This window comes from Lepidothrix coronata, unplaced genomic scaffold (genome assembly GCF_001604755.1).
Source record: "Lepidothrix coronata isolate B3197 unplaced genomic scaffold, Lepidothrix_coronata-1.0 Scaffold13, whole genome shotgun sequence".
NCBI classification, from domain to species: Eukaryota; Metazoa; Chordata; class Aves; order Passeriformes; family Pipridae; genus Lepidothrix; species Lepidothrix coronata.
In genome coordinates this window covers 2,305,250-2,325,925 of record NW_016690193.1, presented here as the reverse complement: position 1 = coordinate 2,325,925, position 20,676 = coordinate 2,305,250, and the positions used below count along the sequence as shown (strand labels likewise).

At 42.3% G+C, this 20,676-nt stretch overlaps 1 protein-coding gene across 6 annotated transcripts in view; it reads right to left on the bottom strand.

Annotated features, from left to right (window-relative positions):
• Window positions 1–20,676, bottom strand: part of EPHA5 (EPH receptor A5) — a 200,407-nt gene that overhangs the window by 143,714 nt on the left and 36,017 nt on the right. For all 6 annotated transcript variants that reach the window (XM_017805944.1, XM_017805949.1, XM_017805946.1 and 3 more), the window contains exon 3: window positions 11,339–12,002. In XM_017805944.1, coding sequence (XP_017661433.1) covers window positions 11,339–12,002 — 664 coding nt within the window. The remainder of the gene's footprint in view (window positions 1–11,338; window positions 12,003–20,676) is intronic.

Sequence of the window (20,676 nt, the reverse complement as noted above, 5' to 3'; positions counted from 1 at the left end):
CCCATGTAGCATACCAGCAAAAATGCACCAGGAGACGTCTGACCTGACTGCTGAGTATTGTGTTCCTGATGCATCCAGGAGACGAGAGTCCAAAGACATCAATGACGAGGATGCCATGTGCAGAGCTCTTGCTCAGTTGAGTGCACAACATCACAGCAGCAGCTTAGGAAAGAGAGTTGCTATGAGGCACCAAGTTCTTCAAGCAGGCTCAAAGGACTGCTATGCTATTTTAAACTAATTAGAGTGAGAAGTGACTCAAAATTTGTTCCCTACTCCTTTCTATGGAGCACAGCGTGGAAACAGGTGGATGAACTTTAGCCTGTGTGCCCCTGCATGAGATGAGAAAAAGACAAGCACAAAATGCCACAGACTCCGATATTTGGGAGGTTTGGAGATCAAGATCAGACCATTTGCTGATACATAGGTTTGATCTGAGTTACACCGATTATCATGAAATAAATTTCTTTCCTATAGACTGTGTTCTGCTGGCAGTCTGTGCAACACTTTACAAAGATCTAAGCCAGGAAATAATTTAGTTAACATATTACAGAGGATTATCATCTCCCTCCTACCAAAATCAATGATAAAATCTCCAATGACTACAGAAAGCAAAAGATCACACTGCAACTCATTTCTTTCAAGAAACCTGCAATGAGATGCAAGGGCTCTTGGTGCTATTTCTGCCAGGCTTGCCAGTGCAGGCATCAACAGGATGCTTTCTTTCTCTCTCTGGTACTAGCCAGACTCTCAATCTGGACCAAAATGCTTTTGCACATGAATGATCGATGAAGTCTCTTGAGCATAAGCTTGTCTCCACATCTGCCTGTGTGGGCCCACACTACTCTGACCCAAGCCATATCTGTAGGCATTACCCCCATCTAAATTCCCCACTAACAGCTTTGTTGAAGGATGCTACTGCTGTCACAACACAAGAGCAGGTCCTAGCTGCTGTGACACTTCATTTGTCTGGGCAGCAGCATGCCTGGAAGGATGACTGCCCTGTTTTAGTGGAAGTATGCAAGACAATCAAGGCCAGCTAAGCAAACTAGTTTTGACGTATTAAATCATGCTTGAACTGTGAGAGCAAAGAGAAATAATGTAAGAGCTCTTATAAAAAAAAAAAAAAGGCTTTACAAATAAATAAATAATACAGGCCAGTCTGTTTCCCAGGGAGGAGAGAAAAGCTTTTATCTGAGCCTGACTGAGGACTTCGGGTAGGCAGAGAGGGAAAGATTATTTTGCAAGACAGACACCTGCCTCTTTCTTCAGTGGTTTGTACCCAATTCCATGCATTTCACTTCTAGAAAGAGTTTCTTGCTGATCACCCTCCTCTGGCAGTGAAAGAGCATCAAGTGCTCAAAAGCAAAGTCTGCAAAAAGCAGACCCAAAATCAGGTAGGACAGGAAGACTGAAATTCCATCACCTGTATGCTTACCCCTTATGAGCACAACTATATGCATACAAAAGCCCTGACCAACATCTGACTTGGTACTGGAGGGTCCCATGACTGGTTTTGCCACAGTACTCTGTGAGCCTTAAGCCATTTTTACCTCAAATACCCTCTGCAGGCACTTTGCTTTAGATATTTCAACCTGGAATGATAATACTCAATCTGCTGCAAGTCAACCATTGCAATGCAGGAAATCTCACCAGCACAGGGTCACAGGGCATCTGCGGACCTTGGCAATTATCCACAGCATCTCCCCATCATCCTGAACCTCTTCCTCCCTGCTGTGAATTTCTTCCAGTAATTAACATGCCCAATTGCCTTGGATTTATACTAATAAAACACTGGCTCCTGTCCCAAGATTCCAACGTTGCTAATGCCTCTTGAACCTTCACCAAGCCCCAGCAGTAATGAAGTCCACGGTCCTAGCTCTGTTACTGCCTGGGTTGCAGGCTATCTGCAAAGCAGCTTAGAGCTGGGAAGCTTCAACCTGCAGGTTGCTTCCACTGAATTACAAATTAGCACATTTCCCATGCTCTAAAGTAATTAAAAAGCTTCCTTTCCAGGCAGCTTTTGAAAGCAACGCTGTGACCTCTATCACCATTGCAATGGGATGACCGATTGTCCAATTCAGTGTAGGATCTCTAATGCATTATTTTTGGAACTAGTACTGTACCAGAGAGACTCTTAGGACCACACAGGAGGCAGCCATTTCACTTGGTGGATGGTAACCATGATTCTGGACTTCAACAAAGATCATGTTGGCTCCCTAGGCAGGCTTGCTTTATTCAAGTAATAATAGTCACACACATGCAGAGGGACTGGAGAGTCTGCTGGGGCAGGGGATGCTTTTATATATATATACAGAGAGTCTGGTACTCAATAACACTGAGGCTTTGGCAGTAAAAAGTACCTTTGGGCAGAGAGGCACTCCTCAGCACAGCTTCCACACTACACAGAGCCTCCAGGAAATCACAGAATATGCTGAGTTGGAAGGGACCCACAAGGATCATCCAGTTCAATTCTTAGGCCTGCACAGGACCATCCCCAAGAGTCACACTATGCGCCTGAGAGCATCATCCAACTCTTTCAGGCTTGGTGCTGTGATCACTTCCCTGCAAAGCCCGTTCTAGCTCCCAGCCACCCTCTGGGTGAAGAACCTTTTTCTAATATCCAACCTAAACCTCCCCTGACACAACCTCAGGCCATTCCCTTGGGTCCTGTCAGTGGTTACCACAGAGAAGAGATCAGTGTCTGCCTCTCCTCTTCCGCTCACAAGGAATTTGTAGACTGCAATGAGGTCTCCCCTCAGTCTCCTCCAAGCTGAACAGACCAAGTGACCTCAGCTGCTCCTCATACAGCTTCCCCAAGTCTTTTGCAGGAAAAAGTACCCTCAGGCCAAGCATTTTTTTGAAGGGAGGTATCTAACTGAGGTCCAAAAGCAAGCCTTTTGCAATGAAAACTGTTCGAATTCCAGCTCTAGAGGAATGAACGGTAAGTTTGTTGTTACTTCCCAATGAATCCACCTGGAGCTGAATGATCTTAGAAGGGTTTTAGGTTAGTCTAAGACCATAAAAAAGCACATGAGATTAAATACAGCACTGCCTTCCAGAGCCCTGGTTCAGGCTCCAGCCTCTGGCTGGCACGGAACAACTCAGTCTCTGGCCCACAGCTGTCATTTGTAAAATGAGGAGTAGTGACTGTGACCTACTTCATAAAGTACGTTCTTCAAGATCCAACAGAGAAGAGCCCTTTGTATGACCTAGGAATGGTTTTAATAGTCTGTATTAACTACTTTTTTACTCACACAGAAACACTCACATCTGAAGTGCTAGCAAAACTACTCACAAGCCACTTAAGGCCTACCATGAGGACTTGGATCACGATACACCTCCACATCTCACTGCCAGAATGGGTCACAACCCAAGCTGGCACTACCTCCAGTGCCACACTGGTCAGGCAAACTTGTCAGGGGAACTGATTCCTCCACCATCACTACCACAGGGGACTGTACAAGGATGCCAGGCTGAAGATGCAGACAAAGATGATCTGCTGATGCATATCCTCTCCCACCCACCGTGCTTCCAGCAATATAACTGCAGGCAGCATGGGGAGGCACGCAGGCAGGGACAGTCTTGTCTCACCCTCTCAGCCAGTGGACCTGTTCTGATAATGCCACTGATCTGCAGCTCTTAGAGCCTGAATTTTCTGGGGAAAGAGGTGGAATTTTCCTTGACCTTAAATTGATTGACTGTCATTTACAGTGCGAAGAAAGTTGTCATCTTAAATCCCAGTTTTTCAAACTTCAGCTATTCATTTTTAAGGACATAAATTTATAAAGATAAGACAGGCATATGAAAGCAATAAGGGACATCCCCAAGCCTCACATTGTCTCTTTCATCTTTTTTTCTTTAATCTGTTTTGGATATACTGTTTGGGGTTTCTATAACACCTAGCCTCACTCTCCGAGTCTGCTCCAGTATTAACAACCTCATAACCACCCTGAGGGAAATCAAAAATGGAAGCACATCAGTACCATGCTCAAGACAATCTTAACTCTCTGTTGTTCGTACATACAATTGAGTCTGTACTAGATTAACTTCTTCAGCGAGAGAAAATGAGCAATCTTCCAGCAAAATAGATGGGCATCTCTTCTGACATGAAGAGCAGCTTCACCTCTTTCTACAGACATATGTGTTGCAATTGTTTTCCTCTAACTTCAGTCTACTGAACACTTACCTTATATGGGATACAAGTTTACACAGTTAAAGAAATAAAATAAAAAGTAAGCTGTGAATCTATTCATACAAGGCATGTAGCCTCCTGTTGTGGAGCCTGGATTTCAACCTCAATGTTAAGCCACAGCAAGTTAAAATGGTCAAGATATAAAGCATGCAGAGAGAAAAGCTTATTATTGAAATGTCAACACATCATTAACTACAGCTAAGTGTTTCTAAATGAGAAACACAAAACCGAAAACCCAAATTATGAGCAAAACAATAGTACCACTTCATTTTAATACCTCATATAAATTAGGTGGAATGAGGGCTCTGACAAATGAGCTCTAGCAGACCTTTGGCAGTTCGAGAGGTTGCAGTTACCCTTCTGCTAAAGATCACCATTCAGGGAGCATGCCCTCAGGCTAGGGCACCAAGACAAGCCCTCCACTGGTCACATCAGCTCATGGGCAGACTATCCAGCTCTGCAGAGCCCGCGGCAACTTCCAGCAATGGGACAGAGTGGGCAGCTGGGGACAGCCATACCTTAAATCAAGGCAATTAAATTCACTGCACTGCCAAACAGCATTCACGTACTTTATCCTTAGTATTTCTCCAGAGTCCTTAATTGTTTCTAAAACCCACAATTAATAAGTAAGCTGTTTCCAAGCAATTCAAAGTTGAATGTGGCAATCAAAGGAACCTAGCAGCATGGCTAACACTCCCTTTCCTCCTGCAACACCTCTCCCATTCTATATTTTAACAAATTTCCTAAGCTTCCAATGGTAAAACCAAAGGTAGCTGGTTTTTTTTTAATTCAAGTTCATATTAGTTATCTAGGGCTGAACTAAAAAGCATACCCTAAGATTTCCCCCAAAATATCTTATGGCTAGGAAGCAAACATGACCTTCACAGTTTACACTTTTGGAGACATTTCCAAACCTTATTTTATTTGAACTGCTCAATCTATACTTTGTGAGGGGAATAAAGTACTCAACTGTCCTTCTGGAAGGTGACTGCACAGCAGCCACACTGCAAAGAACTGTAAGGTTGAGTTGGTCAAAGCAATGGTCTAAAAGCACCACTGCAGAATGAGGAAAGACCTTCAGAGTCATTGGGGTTACAAGCATACAGGGTAGTGGAGAAAGTACAACTCATTAGCAAAGCATGATGTATTGCACATACATGGACACTCTGCCTCCTATAATGAAGGCAAATATACACATGTAGAACAAAACAGAGTAATATTTCATCAGTCCCATTGCAATACAGTTTTGACCCATAGAAAACATTTCCCTGCTCTTGTTAATTATTTCAGCTGCAGAACAAAATACAAAATACATACATGCACATATCTCTCTACAGAATAAAACCCATTCCCCCTCCAGTGACAATTGCATTTTGCTGAAATGTAGCATTCAAGTGACTTTCTTTGCATTTGAAAAGAAAATACACACTGTGTGGCCAAAAACTCAGCTATTCTGACACTGGCTGCTTTTGTGCTTAATTAAAATTAACTAGGCACTTCAGCTCATAATTATATAAACACCTACCATGCTATACTCCCAGCCAATTTGGTTTTAATCAGAAAAATGCAAGAGAAGTATGAATGATGGGCAAAGAACTCCCTGGAGGGGCAACTGTATTTCCAAATTCAGTATTCTCCATATACTGAATATTTCCATCAATGTTTTCCTTGCCATGTAATCACCTCCCAGTAGAACAATTAAGAAGAGATTTTTATTTTTTTATCCCTGGACTCTGTTTGGTTTCCACTCTACTACAAAGGTAAAAGCACACTTGCCTTATTCACCTGAGTCCCAGCTGGGAAGTCTCCCACAAGACAGGCAGGATTTAGCAGTATGCTGCCTTTCTAGCATACATAACAAGGAATTCAGAGCAAGAATTCAGTCAACTTAAGGTGGAGAGGTAGGCAAGCAAGCTGCGGAGTGGACTGAAGAAAAGTTGCCCCCCTCCCGTGGCTACATCAGATACAAAACCAGAAACACTGGCTGCTTTGGAGCAAAAGCCCAAGTTCCAAAATAAGGTTACCTGTGTAGCAGCACGTTTCCATTTCCTAAAAATAAGAGGATAGGGAAGGCAACGGCTGAGCTGCTCTGTGTCACCTGAGGAAATCACACCATGAATTTGTTAAAAAAAAATACAGGATTTTTTTCATTGTGGTATCAGCTATGTGTTTCATTCACAAGTTGGGCCTCCGGGATAGCTGCTGTGCAGACTCAGAAACATGACAGTCATCAAGTGTGGCTCTACCATCACCACCTTTGCTAGCCTTCAGTTGCCTCCCAACCCTCCACAGATGGTGCCTTCTGCTACCTACCAGCTGAGAGTCACTACCTCTGCCTGCTTACTCCTGCACAGCTGCAAATAAACAATTGCCTCTGACTATCCTTCTAATAGCTGATCAACAGGGATGCAATCACTGCTCTGGGAAAGTGCTTTCAAACATCTGCACTGATTGCATTGCTTTTGGAGGAAGAAGAGTAGCTCTGCTTCACCCCCAATACGCCAGCAACAAAATCATCTGAGAACTGATTCAGCATGTAAACTTCTGATCTATGTAAGCTAGCTACCTATGTAAATTAGTTTTAATTATGTCCAGAATAAAAGACCTGTGAACACAACGTTTTTCTGCAGCCTTTATTATCTGTAAGAAACTCATTTCTCTTGGCAAGTGCTCAGCTGAATCACATCATAAGTCATGAACAATCAGAAAAAATAAATATTGTTTTGTAAATGCAGTGAGGTATGTTCAGCAAAGTTGATTCAGGGAAGAATAATCAAACAAGCATCAATATTTAAGACAATAGAAGGGCTTGAATATTCTAGAGCTGTTTTGGAAAAAAAATAATCCAAGTGTTTCCTCTGGCAGAAACTCCTTTCTAAAACCAGAAACCATACCCTAAACCCATCCTTCCTCCAGCTCTCCCTTTCAATGTTCTTCCTCAGAAGACAGCAAGGGTGAAGGAAGATATCACTAAGTTTTCCTCTGTTATTTTTTTCACCTCTAACATCTGTTATCTTGACCATACCTTCTAGCTAGCTAAAACCAGCTGTACTCCTTTTGATGTCTTTTCAAGTGGCAGTCTGTACTGATTCTTGGAAAGGAGAGTGTTATGCTTTCCTGAACTCATTACTCACCTTTTCACTTTGGCTCTCATTCTGTGAAGTTTTTCTTTTCTTCCTATTTTTACTCAAATATTTAATTAATCTGTGCTTCAGCTCTAAAAGCATCTGAAAAAAGATCAGTCTCTGCAAATCAATTACATCTGCAGTTACTATTCTGCAGCTCCCTGGACATTAGCAGAACCCCACCACTGCAAATGTATTTGCGTCTCATTAGCTTAATATGTCAACATCTCCTCCCTTCCAGTAGCACGGGCTCAACTGCCTTTAAAGGCAAAATATAAGCACTTCTTGCTTCTCATTGAAAACATACTGGGCTGAAGGTGAGAATGAATACAAAGAGAAGTGCCAGAAAGTGGCCTTTTCACAGTTTTCGTTTCCTACACAAACCTCAGTGGTGAGCTCTGCTATGTATAGTAAGCAACTAAAACTGAAGTTACAATAAAACTCACCTATGCCAGTGAAGGAAGAAGGAAAGCATAGACTGGGCAGATAATATTTTTTTTGGCCAAGCCCCTAAATGGGTAAAGGCAGAAATGTCAGTGGCACCACATAAAGTTTTACAGCATTTTAGGATCTGGCCCTCAGCTTTGATTGAGTGCTTCCTGCTAAGGTGGAGACCACCATTAGGAGACTCGAAACTGGCCAAGCAGACTCGAAAGTGGGCATTTTTCTCAAGGATATATTCAGAGAGCACCAGCTGAACTGAGGCAGAGCCAATAATCATGAGTCCTTTAGTGGCACCAAATCACCACTCTGGAAAAGAGCACAGAAATTCACAGAGTAACTGCTTTCATTTCTCTTATTAACTAGTACAGCAATTTATTCTTGTGAATAATGAACCTTAACACTGCTCCTTTAAAAACATGTCCCAGCATAGTCACAATTTACCTCTAGTTGTCCCTAGTAGTTGCTGATAAATGGGCCATGTTGCCAAAGGAGGTGTAAAGACGCAAGTCGTTTGGGTTCCTTACCGTAACTATTACCTAGCTGCCTATGTTAATTGACAGAGTGAGCACATTATATAAGGAGATTAGACCATGTCATATTTACAACCTCAGAGTCCCCAGTGAGAGAAATTGCTCAGCTGTTACTGTCAGTGCCTTCTTCAAACAGGAAACCTGCTGACAAGATGATGAATTCAGAACATCGTTGCCAATTAATGATTTGTAGGCAGAAGGGATTTCAATAGTTCCCATATGTTTGTGAGGATGACTGGAGTTTACATCACCTCTAATAAAAGAGTGTAGTCTGCTCTGTCCAGATGTGACACTAGAGATTGGAAAATGTCATCTTTGCAGAAGAAATTTTAATAAACAAAGCCAGGCTCTTCTGGGTTGAAAATGTTTCCCAAAGCATGGTCACTAATAATCTGCTTATGTTTAAGCAAAAAGCGAGAACCTGCAAGATGCACCCAAGTGATTTACAAACCAAAGGTCAGAAGTTATTTAGCTTTTTGTCAAAGCTATACCACAGAGTGCCAGGACCATCATTACGGCAGCCAGAAGCAAGTACTGCATTTCCTTAACATCAGTCAGACTGTGCAAAGAAAAAAAAAGGTAGCATTTACAAACACATAGGACCTTTCTTAGTGCTACTTCTTCTGCTTTTAGGCTGCGAAGTTTAACTTTACTGTCCCAGAAAAAAATTCTTATTCTTGTGAATATAAAAATAACCAAGCCAGAAAGCATTTTACTCACACAGAGTATCAGCATGAACTCCATACATGCTGAACACAGACCTCCTGAATGGCCTAAGGCTGAATGTCTCCTATCGACTGAGCATCTCAGAGCCAACCAGCAGGGAATGCTTGGCAAGATGACCTGGGTTAAACATAGGACATCCAAATGGGGCCCTCGAACAGACTTTGCCAGAGGCACTCAAGTCCCATTGATTTGGTGATGGAATTTAGGGCTATCCCACAAAAAAGAATTATGGGCTTTAAGACATCTAGAACAATTAAAGTGACGAACTCCTGTCAAGAACACAGGCTGTAGATTAAGCAGAAGAGTAGTTTACGTAGATATGCTTTAGGGACAAAGCAAGGGTACAATTCCACACAACATCTTTATGCTTCCTAATTATGATCACAGGCCTACCCAATACAGTCATAAATTGTGAGGTCAGACACTGTCCTCTCAATTGAGTAAGAAAAATAAAAAAACCCACATGTCCCAAAACAGAAAGCAGAACCTAATCACTAAGATCATCTGAAAGAACACCCCAGATTGCTATCTCAACACTACTAGAGATCCAACCACTCTACAGGCACGGTATGTTCTTCAAAGATAGTCTGAGATTTCTAGTTTAATCCGTAGCTTTTTTCTTTTTTTAATGGTTTGTTGTTTGTTTTTGAGATCTTTAAGAGCGCTTTGAGAGATCTCATGCTGGATTTGATAGGTGACTCATGGATGTACTCCTTTATTCCAAAAATTCTTACAGGTGGACTGATGTCAGTATGTAGACAAAACACCAAACCAGTGCATGTTATTTTGTGACATGGTATTTTCAGCCATAATTAGGGAAAACCTTGCCGATCTATTGACCTACATCACTCATCTGTGACAGTCTATATTTCCTCAACTTGGGATGATGTTGATTTTAGCTCCCCTCTTGTACAGTATCAAACATCAAGTCAGTCTCTTCTTCCCCCTTAAAAAGGAGAAATATCTTTATTGGTACAGGAAAAACAAAACCAAGACAGATTTTGCTGTATTGACTACATCTGTAGAAAAACGTCACTCCACATGCTGTTTACTAGGGGTTTCTCCAACACAAACATATCTACATTTTCTTTTCAAGTCAATGCTTGAAGAGACTTGAACTACATAATCTTCAGAGGCGCAAGCATGTGACCGAGGACTAAAGGATCAAGACCACTGTTTGCTTTGGGTATGCACTGATCTATTCTTTGCACCACTCTACAAACACTAATGAGTGTCGGGAGTGAGGTGAAGAGAAAACACAACACAGATTTTAGTTGAAGAGGAATCCCTCTGCCTTCCCCACAGCATCTATAACTATCTATCTATAACTAAGCAGCTGCAAGTACAAGGCAATGAAGATGGAACTGATAACCAAGATACGATACTTTCGCAAAAAACACACTGTACTGCCATCTTTTTTGTTTACCCTTCTCTTCTACAACCAAATCAGTTTTAGGCTACCTGTTATGTATTTAAAATGGAAGGGCAAATTTTATAAACAAGCATGTAATTCAGCAAACCATAAAATGATAAAATGAGATTATACACTCAGAGTATATTGTTGTTCTTTAGGAGTATTCTTTTTTAAGTCTTGAGCTTGAGATACCCTAATTCTCTTCCACAAGGCCTCTGATAATTCAGGAGGCCTATGCTGACCAGCAACTTGTGAACCTCAGCCAGCTACTTGTGTGAAAAACTTCAGCACATATGAAAGCATTTTTACCAGTGCAGCTTTAGGTTTAACTCTGAACAGCTGAGCAGCTTTGTATTAAATTATTTACCAGAGAGGAAAATCAACCAACTCACAGTGTATCAAGTACCACCACACCCTTCCAGCCCCACCCCCCCAGTGATAAAGAGAGGAAAACATAGTCCTTCAAATACAAAACCAAAATGCATCTTGCATACGGAGATTAATTTCATATATTCCCTGGTATAGCACGGAAAAAAAGAAACAAAGCTTCTAAAATTCATAAGAAAACCCTGATACTGAGGAAAAGTAACATAAACCTTAAAATAACAGGTAAGATTACAATTGCCTCATGGACCCATGTACAGTGCTCCAAAGATAAAACTAGAATGCCAGATTCTCCTTGTTCACAGCCCTGTAAGCACCAGAAGGACCTGTACATAGGTGTCATGTGCCACTACATCCAGCCAAGACCTCTGTGTCCATGCTGTAACAGTTATTTGAAGGACCTCAGCAGAAGTGAGAACCTGACTATCAACTCAACCACTCACGAAAAACATGCAAGAGAAAGAAGCCAAGACAGCACATCACCTTGGAAGCTCAGCAAGGCACCCTCCCTGCAAACCCTTACCTTGGCAGGTGTTGTTCTTCTCCTCGTACCCTGCCTTGCATAAGCACTTCCCGATGGGCACCAGCCATTCCCCCTCAGCACTGCAGTGCATCTTTGGTGCCTCCTCAGTCACTGAGTGGTTGATGCAGACACCTGACACCTCCAGAAGCTGTGAGGAATCCGCACCTGTAATGGTGTCAGGAAAGCGGGCCAGGTTGCGGATTACTGATGGGCACTTCTTGTAGTACACGCGCACGGAGACCAGGGCAATGCAGGCACCCACATCCTGGAAAGCGAGGTAAAATCCCTTTTTTGTTAAGGGCCCAACATCTCGCACCTCTGTGTTTAGCTTCATAACTCTATCGCCAAGGTCTAACTCTGTGAAACTCTCATCAGCAGCAATAGTATCAATCTTGATGTACTGGTTTTCTTTGATGTTCCTCCCATCTTCATCATCTGATTCGAAGTAATACATGTTAAAAGTCTCTTTGCAAGTCCCAAGTCCTCCTGGAAGGCTGTTACAGTCCCTCAGGGTGAATTTCAGCTCAATGAAGATGCGGGATGCCCCTTCATTAGAGATCCAGCTGGTCAGAAGCCAGTTGTTCTGATTTTGTTCCATTACCTTGCATACTTGGTATGTGTGTATCGGAGCGTAGTTTTCATCCACCTCACCAATTTCTTCCCACTGTATAAAAAGGAAAAGTGTTACTTTTTTAAAAAGTTACAGCTCCTGCAAAATCTTACCTTTCCCATCTAAGAGCATCTTGAGCTTCAGAGGCTCAGGAGAACTTCTAGTGGGGGAAAATATTGTAATTGCCAAGTTTTCCATATTAGAGGTTTGATAAATTCCTGATAAAGTCAGATAAAAGATCTTTTATAAATAGAAAAAGATGCTAGTTAAATTATTGTTTCAGTGGGAAAACATAGCGCTGGGTTTGTCCACTAGTATTCTGTTTGGAAAGAAAACAAAAGCAGATGGGGCCATTTCCATGGCCTTTTCCAATGCATCCACATAGGAGAAAAAAAAAAAAAAGCTATTTACAGTTCATCTGTCCCCATTTCCCCAGGCTCCTTTCTACCACATCCTCAAATTGCTGCCCAACACAAAGAGGACCACATTTCTGCAAGCTATTCTCTCCCACCAAACAGTGTGCCAGAAAATCAGTCGAGTGATACATAAAATAAATTGCCCTTTGCTCTCTCCAAGCATGCTAGTCAGAGGAGTTCTTGTGCATGCAAAGAGAAGATTACTGGGATCTGCAAATCTTGAGCTGTTCATGTGTTATACAGGTTTTTAAGCAGAGCTTCAGTTAACTTTTCACAGCTGTTTGTGGGAATTGTAGCAACTGGTTGTTCATTTTATTTTAGCCACACTCTGAAGTGCATTACTTGGAAGAAATGCTTTTCCCTGATCCAGCACAGAGTCAGTAGCATCACAACAGTGCTTACAACAGACACACAACATTAATGTTTCCTCTCTGCTTTTGACAACAGTAGTGTCACATTAAGAGATTAGATTAACCCATGTAAGTACAGCAAGGAAATCAAGAGAGCCAGTGTTCTTTTCAGTTTTGTTTCCTTCTACTTTAGACCTGCTTATCTGCAAGGTTTAATTCCCCAAGCTTGGTCCATCCTCTGCTCAGCATTGCTGCCCACATTTAGCCACAACTGTGGATGCAGCACAAAGCAAACACACAGAGCATAATTTAAAGGCACTCCAGTACAAGGTAGTAGCTATATTACAATCTGCATATGTTCTCAGGCCAATGGACAAATTTTTTCACTGGAAATACAGCCAGAGATGAAGTTGAGAATGTTCTCAATTCAGATGCCATTACTACAGAACTGATAGAGAACACCCTCAGAGTCAACTTAACAATGAAGTTTTTTTAAGGGAAATGTTCTTACATTTTAAATTAAAATGGCAGCAATCAGTGATATAAGAACATAACTTGATGCTACAGTCCAAAATGAGTTATAAATACCACTAGAAAAAAAGCATTTCTTCTCCTCCCTGACCTGGGATGTGAAAGTGGGGACTTGGGCAATTTCAGCATGACATGCCCACCGTGAACTGCACAGTTCCTATGTACCACCAGTCTTCTCCATGAGGAACCTATCCTGAAGATATTTTTGTCATACTAAGCAGTATTTTCATTTCTAAACCCTTTTTATGTCTGTGGGCTTCAACAGACCACAAACCTACCATGATTAATGTGTACTTGTCACTTCACCCTTCATGGTAGTGCCACAGAGTTAGCCAATGATATGCCTGCAATGAAAACCAGGCAAATCCGTGCAGGATTCATTCCTAACTTTACGAGAGGCAATTAACAATTATGAAAAGTAGAGTCTTTGAGAAAACACACAGAAAAAGTTTGCAATACAGCATAATTCTGTAGCTAGATTCTCTATGTTCCAGTAAATGGGGGGGGGGGTTTGATACCTGACACTAAAAGCAGAAAAACACTGTTCTTCAACTAGTGTGGTTAATTTAGGTGATAAATATGCTACACATACATACTTCCAAGTGGATTTGTCTAACATTGTGCTGGTTTCAGCTAGGAGAGGGTTAATTTTCTTCATAGTAGCTAGTATGGGACCATGTTTGGGATTGTGCTAGAAACACTGCTGTGATATAGAGATCTTTTAGTTATTGCTGATCAGTGCTTACACTGAGTCAAGCCTTTTTCTGCCTCTCACGCCACTCCACCAGTGAGGGGGCTGGGGATGCACAAGAAGTTGGGAGATGACACAGCTGGGACAGCTAACCCCAACTGACCCAAGGGATATTCTATACCATACTGTGTCATGCTCAGCTCATAAAGCTGGGCAAAGAAGAAGCAAGGGGGGACACTCAGAGTGATGGTGTTTGTCTTCCCAAGTCACCATTATGTGTGAAGGAGCCCTGCTTTTGTGGGGATGGCTGAACACCTGTCTGACTATGGGAAGCGGTGAAGGAATTCCTTGGTTTGCTTTGCTTGTTTGTGTGGCTTTCACTTTACCTATTTTAGTGTCTTTATCTTAACTCACGAGTTTTCTCACTTTTCTGATTTGCTCACTCGCTGCGGGGGGAGTGAGCAAGAAGCTGTGTGGTGCTTAGTTGCCAGCTGGGGTTAAACCACAACAGTCCTTTTTGATGCCCAGTGTAGGGCTGGAAGGGTTTGAGATGATGACAGATTTGATGCGAATGTGCTAGATTGAATTTATAGCTGTTAGTGCTGTTTAGCTATTCATTGGCTGGCTCCTGGGCTTGCCACGGGGCTTGATTGCTTTACTGTACACTGAAGCCTAGTGCTCATTAGTGGCTGCTCTTTGGTTTCACTGCTTGCCGAACTGCTGATCATTTTACTCTGCCCTGCCTGGGAACATTTTGATATCAGCAGTGGCAAAGCACCCAGGATGGCAGATGTCCAGGCCATCCCTGGTGCTTTAGTGATGCCTATACAGGACATGCAGGAACTTCAGCGTGAACTCAAGTTGATGGGAGTGCAACCTTCACAGGGGAGAAGAGCTCTAAGCATCTGTGGCTGTGGATACCTCCATGCCGGAGCAGGTACATCGCAAAGCACATATGGCCGTGATTATGTCTGTGTTGCAGCATGTATACCCCTGACAAGACTGTGGCACATAGATAAGGCTCCACTTAGAGTAGGTAAAATCCTAAGGGACTGCAGTCTGTGGATAAGTCCAAGATGGAGCAGGAGCAAGGAGAGGAGCTCATTGCAACATTACACCAAATGGTCTGGTCCAAAGGGACCATGGGTGGAGACTGTAATAGAAATACCTTTAAATTATTGTCACCCGGGATTTGAGCTGCATGTTACATGAATTACTATAGCAAGAACCCCTTGTTGCTAGCCAGGGTAAGAACAAGGGGAGGAGTTCATTGCAATGTTAAACCCTGGCACAAGGGAACAGGGGGTGGAGACTGTAATGGATATACCTTTAAATTCTTGTAAACCATGATCAGAGTTGCATTTTATAGGATTTATTAAAGCAGGAACCACCTGAAATAGTGGAGGACAAACCTTACAAGAAACAGTGCAAATGCAGCAGTGACCTTACCTGAGCTGGCTTTGGTGCCCAGGAACTCCATGCAACACACCACCTTCCCTGTCCCGAATGACCACCATAACAGATGGAGCCGAAAGTCATGGACTAAAAAGACTCAGTGGACATTCTGGAAACAGTTTATATGCGTGGTCCATAGACTAAGGGAATGATATCTGTGTAATATATCAAATGACGGGAAGGCAAGGGTTAATGAGGTTGTATGGAACAGTGTGGGACCTAAGCATGATGTCAGTGGTACGGAATAAGGAGTGGAGAATGTGCTGGTTAGGATGTAGTTAATTTACTTCATACTAGCTCGTATGAGGCTATGATTTGGTTTTGTGCTGAAAACAGTGTAGATAAAACAGGAATGCTTCTGATACAGCTGATCAGTGCTTACACCATGTCAAGGCCTTTTCTGTCACTCACACTTCTCCCACCAGTGAGGGGACTGGGGTGCACAAGTTGGGAGGGGACACAGCCAGGACAGCTGACTCCAACTAACCAAAGGGATGTTCCAGACCATATGGCCTCATGCCCAGCAATAAAAATCACAGTAAGAGTGATGGCATTTGTCTTCTCAAGTCACCATTATTCTTTCCTGATGGCTGAACTCCTGCCTACCCCCAGGAAGTGGTAAATTAATTCTTTGGTTTGCTTTGCTTGTGTGTGCAGCTTTTGCTTTACCTATTTTAATGACTTTACCTCAACTCCCAAGTTTTCTCACTTCTCTGATTTGCTCACTCTCTGGGAGGGAGTAAGTGAGGGGCTGTGTGGTGCTTAGTTGCTGGCTGGGGTTAAATCACAACAATCACTATATAAAGGTGAAGTCTTATTTTTATCAAGGTGGTGATTCTCCATTAGATGAAAAGGGAGAGTATCTCTCCACTTCCTCCAATGCATGTGGAGGTCCCTGCCAAATCAGCCCAGGGAACAAATGACCATGTACCAATATAGCCCAGAAAAGACGTCATGACTTTAAAACTTTGCTTTTCGTGGCTGAAGGTCAGAGGATCATTTGAACAACTGTTCACATCAACCAGCATCTATGAAGAAGTGTTAACCTCCAGCAGGAAGTGGTGCAAAGCATTTCAGAACTGGAAATTGCTCAGACCAGTTTTAGCAAGTGGAAAAGTGTATGGATGGCGATAAGATACATTGTGTAGTTCCATACAACATTTAGAGAGCATTAATGTGTATTTCTTTCATAAAACTGACATTTACAATGAATGACTGTGATGTTGCAGTAATATCATTAGTGACCTAACTTGAAGGCATACTGAAAAACATCACTTGACTTTTTTCACACTTGCCAGGTCAATTTTCAAGGACCCAACCATCACGCTCTCCAGAGTTATGAAGTTAAGCTCATTTCCACTACTGCTCCAGGAGCTGTGCTTTTGGGAGTGAGTACAAAGTTCATTTGTTCAAAAGCCCAAATGCAGTGATTCTAATAGTTGCTTTCATGCACTGAGAGCACTAAACACCATGAGGAGAAAGGTCCAATCATAAATACATCAATCAACTGAGCTAGAATCTAATCTCAGCTGCAAGAAATGGTAAAACAAGTCAACATCTCAGGCTTCAGGATGTGCTACTCTTCCAGTACCATACCGTGGATCAGAGAGAGTCCTGCCATCATCACCTGCCATCAAAACTAAAGCAATCATCAGAGATCATGAGGAAGGGGAGGTGCTAATGAGCTGAGGCTGCTTATCTCTGTATAATCCCCAAGGGAAAGACAAGCAGATTTTATAAGAGCAGCCAGTATTGTGCAAAATCTGTGCTCTGTCATTTAATCTTCTTCTCTATCTGCATGTAGGAGTACACCATTTCTTTCTCTTCAGCTGGGTCTGCCTCCCTCCCGACACTGCAGGCAGCCTGCTATGGTTCTGCTTTTACATCCCTCCACGATACGGAGATGGTGGTAAGAATCCCTGCACCTTCTGCCTGGTCCCAGCTTCCCAATCACTGCAGACCTCAGACAAGTATTTCAACCAACAAAGAAATACAAGCTAGACGAAGAAAGGCAGCACCTTGCAGTTAATGAAAAAGAAAACTCACCACGTTAAAGAGACAGTATCTAGCTGAAAATGAAAGGCATGACAAAGAAATTAAGTACAACTAAAAAATTGTGTAATTCCTCTCTGCAGCACATAGTTTTTGAGATATAAATCAACCCCATCTGCAGGATTAAAACAAAAATGCAACCATTAATTTGGTGGTAAATGTTTTCTCTACATCTTTAATAGCCCTAAGAAGGAAAACACAAATGCATTTCAATGGCCTGATGTTAAATCATTTATAGAAGACCTACTTCTGAATCAGAAATTTCCAGCACACTACTGCTGGCAAGTTAAAGACTGCACTCAGCTCCATCGACAGGAAGCACACAGTTCATTCAAGCTGTCTGCCTATAGAAAGGCCAAAGATATCACACAACTAACTAAAAATATAAGAGTTAAAAATGCATTCAGTGGAGCAGCCTTGAGTTAAATGGACAATTTTAAAACACATTCACCAGCTGTCTGCTACTCAGGCTTGTTTCTAATCTCTGAGATTCCAGGACTGCCATTTGCTACCACGGCACAGTGAAAGGCTGCTGCCCAAAAAAAAACAAATACTGACAGCAGGGATAAGCATTTCAGAGCTTTTGTCTATTTGGTTTTGGGTTGGGTTTTTTTTTGTTTTGGTTTGGGTTTTTTTCAATAGGAATTTTTGTTACTGGTCTTCAGTAACTCACTCACTATCTTTAGCACCCATTTAAGGCAGTGTGAAAATTTCAAGCCTTGTTCCAAATTCCACACATCCCTGTGCATCTGAAAGAGAAATTAGGCATTTAGCAAAATCCTAGAAATCTTAAGAGGGAAAGGCAGCTTAAGTGCATTAAGCAAAGCTGTTTCTAAGACTTACCTGAAACCTTCCCAGCAGGACTCCCTCTCTCCAAAGGCTGTGCAACCTGCCTCTCTTTCCACTACCTATTTCGTAAGCTACATGGGTACGAGAAGACTCATCCTCTCATTTCATTTTTCCACCCCACCATGTGCAGCTCTGCAACGTATGCACGTTAACCCTGGTATCCGCTGGCACGAAAATATAAAACTGGAAGAGGCTTTATGCATTTTTACCTTCTTTTCCTTTTGGAGAAACACAAGCCTGGCACAGATCTTTGATCCCAGGCTTTGAATGTGTGAAAATACTGGAGGTACTTCATTCTTTGCCCACAGGAAGGCAATTTTACCCCAAAATACTGCTGTTAAACCCATTATGAGCACATACTGGTGCAGAGGATAGCATGGTGTGCTGCTATGCAATCCCTGTGCCAAGTTAAAAGGGGACACCTGACGCCCTTCTAGAAGGGCAGACCAGCCTAGCATTCAGTTCTGTACTATTTATCCTGCCTTTCATCCTGGTAATATTTGGGCAGACTCTTCGATTTCCTTTATGCAGCTGATGTTAAGACCTGGCTGCCAATCAATAGCCTCCAGCTTAGCTCCCACACAAACGTTCCCTCCTGCTATTCAACTTTATCTTGCAACTTGCTCCTTCCCTCCCTTTGCTGCTCTCCTCCCACCACAGAACCCAAAAACTTGTGGCTTTTTCATTTTTTTAGCTGCCTGCTGGTTTCCACTTGCTATCGTATTACAAAGTTAAAGCAAATAAGCAGCAGGCTCTCCCCTGTGCAGTTTAAGTCACTTCAGTGAGGTCACTTAAGGGTAAATCTCTAGTGAAAGCCAGGCAGAGCACCATGCATTTTTTCTTCTGCACTGCAGAAGGTTTTGCAGGGCTGTGCTAGCTGTAAAATGAGGCTGACTGTGTCACTATCTTGCCTATTGCAAAACACCACTTACAAAAACACCAGTTCCAAGATTCAGCTACTTCAAAGCCTGCCACCAAATATTGCCAGTTTTATCAACACACGCTGTGATATATACCATTGCTCAGATTTTCAGCTCTGGAGCCATATGATTAAAGGAGAGTTTTTACTTTTCCTGGGGGTGTTTCAGTCTTCATTAAATGGGTTTTGCTTGCTCAAAGAACAAGAACACAAAATACAAAGCACCCAAAAGTCATGTTATTTTTAGCCCCCTCTACAGCAATGCTAACCTCAGGATTGGTAGGAGCAAAAGAGTTTTATCTTGAACACTGGCAAGAGCTTTATGTATAATCCATATGACCTACTGATCATGGCAGAGTCCACCAGCACCTGGATGGTGCACGTGAGAAGCCTGGTCCCCTCTCACAACAAGGGACAATGATCCAAACCAGTCTCAAGCAGTAGAAAAATGCAGTAACCTCAAACAATGCTGCAAGTTTGCAAGTCTGCTCTTCCCGATGGAGGAGTAGTGTGAGGAGCACAGCAGAGACATGGCAAGCAGCTCACACCTACAGGATAAATGGTGCCCACTACATGCCACCTCCGGACAGAAGAGAATCAAAATAGCTTTGTCCAGCTCACTGGACCCTGTTTAAAACAAGAGCTCTTGGGCAACAATTTTTAAGCATTTGTGCCACTGTACACAGGTTTAAAGTTCAAATTCTGCTTTGGGGCAGGATGCTTGCTCACTGGGACAGCCTAACAGCTTCCACCCTCCTGCCCCGCACCAACCAGTGGAAGATCACCAGATAGAGCCACGTGACTTTTTCTAGTAAATCAAATGTTTGAATTAAAAATAATCAGGAAACCAAAGCAATTATTGTACTTGGATCAAGTCAGGAAAGGAGGACAGGGGACAAAAAAATAGCAAAGGAGAAACCAGTGATTTTGACAGCTTCATCTTCTCCTCCTGAAATTAAACAAAACAGAGAGCAGATTAAAAAAATACAAATAAAACTGTTCTAGAGTAATCCAAACTAGTTCTTTCAACCTCAAAGATAGTGTTTTAAATTTCAGCTACCAAACAACAAAAAAATGTATCGCTTGTACAAACTTCTCCAATACCAACATCTACTTTTATAATGCAAAAGGTGAAGTGATTCTTGCATAGTCTCAATGTGTTTTTTAGGGGTTTGGAGCTCATTTCAAGGGCAGGGGCCAGTGTCAAAACAAACTGCAGTGAGTTCAATACAAACAATATTTGGCACAGTGTTTACTAAAACCTTTAAATACCAGAAGCAGTTGTGGCTGCCTGAGATCTTACCATTTCTATATGCCCAACAGTCCCCCCCACCAAGGCTCAAGCCTGATTTGGATGGCAATTTTACAACCAAGACATTTATACATACAAACATATATTCCTACTGACAGCAGCTACTAGTCAAGCAAAAAACATAATGGATAACAGAGGACAGAGAGCATCTGA